The sequence below is a fragment of the Alexandromys fortis genome, unplaced genomic scaffold (assembly GCF_014885135.2).
Source record: "Alexandromys fortis isolate MF-2015 unplaced genomic scaffold, M_Fortis_MF-2015_v1.1 scaffold_72, whole genome shotgun sequence".
Taxonomy (NCBI): Eukaryota; Metazoa; Chordata; class Mammalia; order Rodentia; family Cricetidae; genus Alexandromys; species Alexandromys fortis.
The window spans coordinates 4,030,273-4,039,032 of record NW_026067969.1 but is presented as its reverse complement, the minus strand read 5'-3'; the positions used below and the strand labels follow the sequence as shown (position 1 = coordinate 4,039,032).

General features: G+C 49.6%; 1 protein-coding gene across 1 annotated transcript; it reads right to left on the bottom strand.

The window, feature by feature from the left end:
* Nucleotides 1-6,085: 6,085 nt before the first annotated feature.
* Gbgt1 (globoside alpha-1,3-N-acetylgalactosaminyltransferase 1 (FORS blood group)) lies at nt 6,086-8,754 on the bottom strand. The gene has a single exon (XM_050155011.1). It carries the CDS (start codon nt 7,297-7,299, stop codon nt 6,664-6,666), a length of 636 nt encoding a protein of 211 aa, XP_050010968.1. The 5' UTR covers nt 7,300-8,754; the 3' UTR covers nt 6,086-6,663.
* Between the last annotated feature and the right edge of the window lie 6 nt (nt 8,755-8,760).

Genomic DNA, 8,760 nt, shown 5'->3' with positions numbered 1-8,760 from the left:
TCCATCTCTCCTATCCCTTCCACGTCCAGGTTTTCCTTCGCTTGTGTAAGGATTAGGAGGGAGCCTAAAAGGAGCGCCTTGTATCTGGGGGTGAGCAGGTGTTGGGGTGTGGGGAGTCACTGCTACTAAGGAGCTGTTGGGCACGCAGGATTAAGCCTTGTTTTAGAAATCAGAGAGATGGTTCAGCTGGTAAGAATGCTTGCTGCTCTTCCAGAGAACCCGAGTACAGTTTCCAGCACCCATGCTGAGGCTCTAACACTCTTCTGGCTTCCATAGGCACCAGCGTAGATTCACACAAACACATGGACTCATACACATTAATAAAAATAAACCTTGCTGGTTGTAGGCATGAACACATTAAATTCCAGCTCTGGGAAGGCAGAGGCAGGCCATTCTGAGTTCGAGGCCATCATTGTCTAAATAGGGAGTTTCATGTCAGTCAGGGTTACAGAGTGAGACCCTGTCTCAAATTAGATAAATACTTTTTTTTTTTCCGAGAAAGGTTTTTTTCTCTGTGTAGCTCTGGAACCTGTTCTGGCACTTGCTGTGTAGACCAGGCTGGCCTCGAAATCACAGAGATCTGCCTGCCTCTGTCTCCCAAGTGTTTGGATTAAATGCGTGCGCCACCACTGCCTGTTGGATAAATAAAATATTTAAAGAAAAAGCCTCATTTATAATGAGCAGTGGCACCAACATTAACAGCTAACCAGCCACATCCAGCTGTGTCTGGGAGACTTAGAAGCATCACTCACTGCTCCATCCTGTGTTGGACTGGCCCCAGCCGGGATATTCTCTGTGTCAGTCCCCCCATTTGGAGGACCCCCACTTCCCTGTCTTATTTTGAAGCACACTTACAGGGGCAATCACTAACTCACTTTTTTTCTTTTAAAAGGTTTTACGATTTTTTTATATGTATGATCCATTTCCAGCTGTGCGTGCATTGTTCAAGGAAGCCAGAAGAGGGTGTCTGGTCCCCTGGAACTGGAATTACAGGCAGTCGCGAGCTGCCATATGGGTGCTGGGAATCGAACCTGTGTTCTCCTTGAGACCCCAGGGGCACGTTCTGGCAAGAATGAGCTACAAACACAAGGTCCAGCTGGCGACTGGCCTTGGCTAACACACTGGCTGAGATCTCCTCCTTGCCTGGGGGACAGCTGACTTTTTCAGTGTAGGAGGATTCAACAGTGTGGGCCCAGCTCAGAACCTCACCGTCCCCACCCTTATAGCAGCCACCTCTGCTCAGAGTAACTGTTACACCAGGGTTTCTGCAGGTTGAACTTTTTCTTTTTCTTTCTTTTATTTTTATTTATTTTTTGCTCTGGTGGAGCAGCCAGTACTCAGCCTGAGCTGTCACTCCACTAACCAGCTTTCAATGAAAGAAAGAGGCTTTCAGAAGTCACCCATGACCCTACCTGCCACAGGTTATGCTGAGGCTCAACTATGGTTTTGAACCAAGGTCAGCAGGCCCAAGGCCATGCTGTCTAGGAACCAAGATGTGATGGGACTCTGAGGAGCTAGGGTTTTAGGGTGCCCGGTAATTTCAGGCAACCAGTTGAGAGTTACTGCAGGCTAAAGGTCCAAAGCGTTGTCCAGGAACTCTCCTCAGAGCCAAGGTATCCTAGAGAGGATGGCTGGAGGGGTTGAGTGGACACTGTTAGCCCAGCATGGACCCCAGACACCTGCTTCATTGCCCTCCAGTGGCTCATGAAGCTATAAGCTGTTGAGCTGCCTCCAAAGTACAGTCTACTGCCTGGATGGCCCAGGGCTGGAGCCGCCAAAGTCGCTGTCCAAGAAGGGCAGGTGCCAAGAGGTCTCCTAGCCATCATCCCATTGATGGGGTTCTGAGAGGTAGGTGAGTGGGTGACTTACCCAACATTTCCCAGGTCCTAAAACAAACTCTTAAACAGGTTTTCATTTGCTGTCTCTCATCTACTCACTGAGACCGTGGAGTCAGGTACCAGGGGAAACTCCACTGCTGTCTAGGGGGCAGTGCTTGGGAGGGGTCTTAAAAGTACTGCAAATGGTGCTGCATGGTAAGAATTTGTGGGAAAACGGAAAAGCGCCCACTCAGGAGAGCAGCAGAAATCAAGGCGGGCTTCCCAGAAGATATGCCACGAAGAACAATTCCCAGGAAATTTCCCCTCTATCCACTGGCAGACCCGGCCTGGGAGCAGCATGGGCAGAGTTGTGTGGCCGGGTCCTATAAGCTCAGCCATAATAATGGATGCTGCTGGCCACAAAGGGACAGTGTTTGAACCTGGGGCAGGGGCTCTGTGGCTGACTTTTGTCAGCATTGATCATTTTGTCTGTTGGGGCAATAGGGAGGGGAGTTCACAGGGCAGCCTCAGGTGTTTTCCTTGGAGCTATTTACTTTTTCTTTGGGGGGTGTTGTTTGTTTGTTTTGTTTTGTTTTTTTCGAGACAGAGTTTCTCTGTAGCTTTGGAGCTCGTCCTGGCACTAGCTCTTGTAGACCAGGCTGGCCTTGAACTGCTAGATGTCCGCTTGCCTCTGCCTCTGGAGTGCTGGGATTAAAGGCGTGTGCCACCACCACCTGGTTTTTTGTTTTTTGAGACAGGGTTCAGGCTGGCTTTGAACTCACAAAGATCCACCTGCTTCTGTCTCACGCGCTGGGATTAAAGGTGTGTACCACCATGCCCAGGTACTATCCACCTTTTTAAAGATAGTTTTTTTACTGGCCTGCAGCTTGCTTTTGAGGTCTTGTTTAGGCAACAACATTGTTGAGATTTTTCTGGGTGCTGCTTCCCTGTCAAACATTGTAATGGATAGTTCTACACACACACACACACACACACACACAGTTTATAAATACAGTCTGTTGGGCTCGTCTAATATTGTCATATGTGTTTAGAGCCAACCTCTCAGACTGGCTACCTTATCAGGGAGTTTGTCCCTGAAGAAGCCTGCTTTGCCCTCCCCCAGCTACCATCAACCGCCTCTAGTTCTCTTTCTAGGGGTGAAGCCTGGGAGAATTCCCCTATCCCGTTGGCATGTCAGTAGGGTGGTGTTTTTGAGGTCTCGTTTAGGCAACGATATTGTTGAGATTTTTCTGGGTGCTGCTTCCCTGTCAAACATAAAAGACACTGTCTCAAAGCAGACATCCACCCATAGGCTGTCCTGGTCTTCTGGCTCTTCCAGTCTTTCCACACCCTCTTTTGTGATGTTCCCTGAGCCTTCTGTGTAGGGGATTGTGTTTTAGATATAGGAACTGGGGCTGGATACCCCATGGCGAGTTCTTTGCATTTTGACCAGTTGTGATGCTCTTTATCCGCTGCAGAAAGAGGCAGCTCTGGTCAGGGGTGAGGGCTGCACTTATCTTTGGGTATAAGGCTAAGTGTTTAGAGTTCAGCCAGAAATGCTATTGGTTTGATGATATAGCCTCACCAGCCACAGGCAATGGGCCAGCTTTTTCTTAAAGCAAAACGTGGTGTACTAGATAGTTTTATGTAAACTTGACACGATCACCTGGGAGGAGGGAACCTCAATTAAGAAAATGCCTCCATAGATTGGGTAGTAGGTAAGCCTGTAAGGCATCTTAATTAGTGATTAGTCGGGGAGGGCTCAGCCCATTGTGAGTAGGGCCATCCCTCGGCTGGTGGTCCTGTGTTCTCCAAGACAGCAGGCTGAGGAAGTCTTGAGGAGAAGGCCAGTGTCTTGGTTAGGGTTTCAGCGTCTTGGTTAGGGTTTCTATTGCTGTGACGAGACACCATGACCACAGTACTTTTTTTTTTTTTTTTAAAGATTTATTATGTATACAGTGTTCTGTCTGTCTGTACTCTTGCTGGCCAGAAGAGGGCACCAGATCTCATTACAGATGGTTGTGAGCCACCATGTGGTTGCTGGGAATTGAACTCAGGACCTCTGGAAGAGCAGTCAGTGCTCTTAACCTCTGAGCCATCTCTCCAGCCCCACAGTAACTCTTCTAAAAGAAAAATGTTTAACTGGGGTGGCTTACATTTTCAGAGTTAGTCCATTATCATCATGTTGATGAACATGGCTGTGTGCAGGCAGACATGGTGCTGGAAAGGGAGCTGCTACATGTTGATATGCAGGAAACAGGAAGTAGACTGTGTCACACTAAGCAAGGTTTGAGCATATATGAGACCTCAAAGCCTACATCCTCCAACAAGGCCACACCTCCTAATAGTGCCTTTGGGGGCCATTTGATTTTAAACCACCATAGCCAAGTAAACAGCATCCGTCCATGGCCCCTGCATCAGCTCCTGCCTCCAGAGTCCTGCCCTGCTTGAGTTCCTGTTCTGACTTCCTTCAATGATGAGGAGTAACATAGGAGTGTGAGCCAAATAAACCCTTTCCTTCCCAACTTATCTGGCCATTGTGTTTCATCACAGCAATAGTAACCCTGACTAAGATGAATAGATTGAGGGTATTGAACTCAGGTCCTTGTGCTTACTTGGCAAGAACTTTTACTAACCTTGAATGATCATCAAGCTTCTCACCTTTCTTTTGTTGTTTTGAAACAAGGTTTCTCTGTGTAGCCCTGGTTAGACCAGGCTGACCTCGAACTCACAGAGATCCACCTGCCTCTGCCTCCCAAATGCTGATATTAAAGGCACGTACCACCACTGCTTGGCCAGCTCACCTTTCTTGAAGAGGATGCTGTGTGATTTTAAACCTTCTGGCCCACAGAACCTCAGTCTGTCCGGGAACCACTCCACAAACCTCAAATCTGATTCTTATATACAAAGGTCTAGGGCTCCTTGCGGGGATTGTCCCTGGACACCCTCAGAGACGGTGGGCCAGGCTTCTATCTGGATCATCTCCCACCCCAACCCTTTGCCTCTTCCAGTAAGCAACATGGATGGTGGTTTGCTTCTACAAGTTGGGTTCAGTCTCTTACCTAGTGTCTGGGACCATGCCCTGAATAGGAATCGCTTGAAGGTCTCAGTTGGCTGAAAGAGATCAGGAACCATCTCCTCCCCTGCTGGCTAATCCTGCCTCAGGCTCCAGTCTTTCAGAAGCCTTCTCTAGCTTCCAGGTTCAAAACCCCCTGCTTCAAAGAGCAATTCCTTGAAGGTAGAGCCTGCCCTCTTCCCACAGCTCTGCTTCAGGACTACTCCGATGCCTGGCAGCCTCAGGCAGATGCTCACCTCCAAAGACAGAGGCGAGGGTCTATTACAGCTTCACTGTCTAGAAGCTCTATGGGTTCTTCTGCTTCGCAGATCAATAACAAAGTATAGAAAAACAGGCTCAAGGGGGCTGGAGAGATGGCTCAGCAGTTAAGAGCACAGGCTGCTCTTCCAGAGGTCCTGAGTTTAATTCCCAGCAACCACATGATGGCTCACAACCATCCATAATGAAATATGGTACCCTCTGCTGGGCTGCAGGCAGATATGCAAGCTGAACATTGTATGCATAATAATGCATAATAAATAATAAACTCGAAAGAAAGAAAGAAAGAAAGAAAGAAAGAAAGAAAGAAAGAAAGAAAGAAAGAAAGAAAGACAGGCTCAAGATGGCCTCCAGCTTTGCTGGGGATGGGTGGGTTACAGGGTGCCTCCATGACTTCGGAGTGTACCCCAACCCACCATGTTGCCTCCTACCACGGAGAGGATACTGTTGCCTAGGGAAGTGCACATTAGGTAACCAAGCTCTCAACCAGTGTCTAACTGCATCTCTGCCTAGCCTCTATGGGCCTCTGAGGGCTCTCTGGGCCCAGGCTGTTAACACCCTCTGAACCTGGCCTATTCATCCCACAATCCTGAAGCCCCATACACACCGGTGGCCTCCCACAGGCATAGTGGTCATGGATACAGAGGGGACCACAAGCACACCTCCTATATGTGCAGGGACTGAAGGGACAATGAAGCTGATAAGCACCACTGCTCTCTAGGTATGGCACATCTGTCCACAGGACCTCACCTCACCCAGGCTCCCAGGACTGGGATGAACAAGGTCTGTGGAAGCAGCCAGCTTGGGCTCAAGTCTCCCAGAATAACCATTAACCCACCCTCTCCTGACATGAACTGTTTGAAATTCAGTCCACTTGTGTCCCCCAGAACTATCCTGACTGGCAAAATAGTCCACTGTGCAGGTAAAACCCCGATCAGGACCTAGATCACACCATCTTTATTGGAAGCTACCACAGACAGACATCTAGTCCCTGAGAGTGAGGTACCTCATGGGATACAGGTGACCAGAAGGAACCTAAGCCTGCTCCGCTTCAGAGCTAGCTCTGGGACCCGGAGTGAAGAACACATGTGGCTGGGGAACAGCATGGTACTCAGGACGAGGATATCACAGTGCAGATTCAAGGCAGCAGGCCGGGGCTCGGGGGAGGAGCACTTCCCTTCAGCGGCCCCTGTTTGATCCCCAAGACTACAGATTAAAACACAACTCAAAAGCAGTGTGTACTAAGTGAGGGCAGAATCAGGCCACCAGGCACTTCGAATAGGGCTGGATGCCAGGGCCAGTCCTGGAAAGACACATCCATGCCTTGGGTAGCTGTGAGGCCTGCCAGGCCCTGTCTCCCTCTTGTCCAACCACTGGTATTGGAACAATGTATGACTGTGGGTGCACAGCCCCTCACAGTTTACACTTCCTCTCCAGTCATCTTCCTGGTTGAACTCCTCCAGTAGACTGAGGTGGGCAGGGCTGGGCTTTGGGTGGCTCTCAGCTCCACTGTCAGCTCCTCAGCCAGTTGGTATCCTTTTTCACCGTAGAGAATCGGATCAGCTTCAGGCTCGTGGGCTGGGGCTTCCTGTCATCCCAGAGGTACTCTGGAGACAGCACTGTGGATGGCTTGTGCCAGATGAAACGGCGGTTCAGGTGGCTCTCCTCCTGCCAGGCTGCCATTATGCCATTGGCTTTGTCCGCCAGGATGGCCATGTGGCAGCCCCTGGTAAACTCATACACCCGGGCCACTCGTCCCCCAAAGACTGCCCCACCATAATAGAAGTCCCCCTCACTGTCTGCCACAAAGGCAGCGGAAACTTGCCTGCGTTCATAAGGGAACTGCTGGCGAGGTACAGCAAAATAGCCTGGGTGAATGGCAGCCACTAGATCCCCCAAAGTCTCGGGGCCCCATGGGTTACGGAAGACCATATCCACATCGAGACAGAAGAGGTAATCCACCTCTTTGTGAGCCCTCTCGGCAATGTGTTTGCTGATGGTCTCCATCCGGCGCATGGAGATCTCCTCCCACCGGGAGTGACCCTGGATGGGGACGATGCTGAGGAGGCGCCCAGGGCCCAGGAGGACTCTGGGAACGGCTGCAGGGTCGTGGGTGAAGAGGTAGTAGTGTACTTGGTACCCACGCATAAAGAACTCTTCAGCTGACTCCAGGAAGGGTCGAATGAAGTAGGTGTATCTAGGGATGACAGTTCTGTCAACTGGGGATGATAGTGATGCTGTCCGTCACTGCCCGGGTCCCCAGTACGTGCCTGAGTCTATACTCTAGTTCTCCACCTCAAGGAGTCATTCAGGTCTTACCTTGGTGTCCTCATCCGTCAAACTCCCACAGTCCTTGTCAAAGCTGAATACCCCTCATTGAAAAGCCCTGCTTCAGAGTTTTAGATTAAGATTTGTAATTATTAAAGTCTACACAAATTTTAAAATCTATACTTGGGAAAGACTGCTGGCCCAAGTGTTTCTAATCAGGAATACTCAGTGGATGACACCCATTTGAGACAGATCCTTAACCATCTGTATGTCTCTGTGTGTGTGTGTGTGTGTGTGTTTATGCACACATGTGTACCAGAGGTCGAACATCTTCCTCAGTTGCTTGCCACCTTATTTTTTTTGAGACAGGGTCTTAATGAATCTGGACCTCAGTAATCTGGCAAGGCTGGCCAGGCAGCAAGCCTCAGTGATGTTCCTATCTGTATCCCTGGGGCTGGGACTATAGGCATGCGCTGTGGGGTCTGGGTTTTGGGAATAGAACATAGGCCATGTTTGCATGAAAAGCCCTTTGCCAACTGAGCTGTCCTCCCCAGTGTCTTCTGTAAAATTTTAAAAAATTAATTTGTTTTATGCATGCATGCATGCATGCCATGGTGTGCCTCTGGAGGTCTGAGAACAACTTTCAGGAGTAAATTCTCTCCTTCCGCCATGAATGGGTTCTGGGGATCAAACCTAGGTCATCGGGCTTAGAGACAAGGACATTTACTAAATCCAAACTGCTCTGTTAGGTATTCCCGTGATCTTTGATCTTAGCATTAACAATCTGCTCAGAAACATGACCATTTTACATGCACAAACACTGAGCACCAGGAGGACGACAGTCACTGAGAAGCAAATGGGACAGAATCCAGGGAAGGTGGGGGACATATAGCACAATGGATGACATGGCTCCATCTTTAGGGGTCACCTGACCTCTGAGGTCCACTTGTCATCTGGCCAGTACTTTAAGTCCTAGGGCGGGTGGTAGGGACCAGGAGAGACAGGGAGGACAAAGTCTCCTTCCCATACTCCACTATTCCTCACCCAGGCTTCTCTCGCCTCCCTCTCCATGGCAGGTGAGGCCCTACATCAGAAAGCTCCCCCACGCCGGGCAGTGGTGGTGCACACCTTTAATCCCAGCACTCGGGAGTCAGAGGCAGGTGGATCTCTGTGAGTTCGAGGCCAACCTGGTCTACAAGAGCAAGTTCCAGGACAGGCTCCAAAGCTGCAGAGAAACCCTGTCTTGAAGAAAGAAAGAAAGAAAGAAAGAAAGAAAGAAAGAAAGGAAGGAAGGAAGGAAGGAAGGAAGGAAGGAAGGAAGGAAGGAAGGAAGGAAGGAAG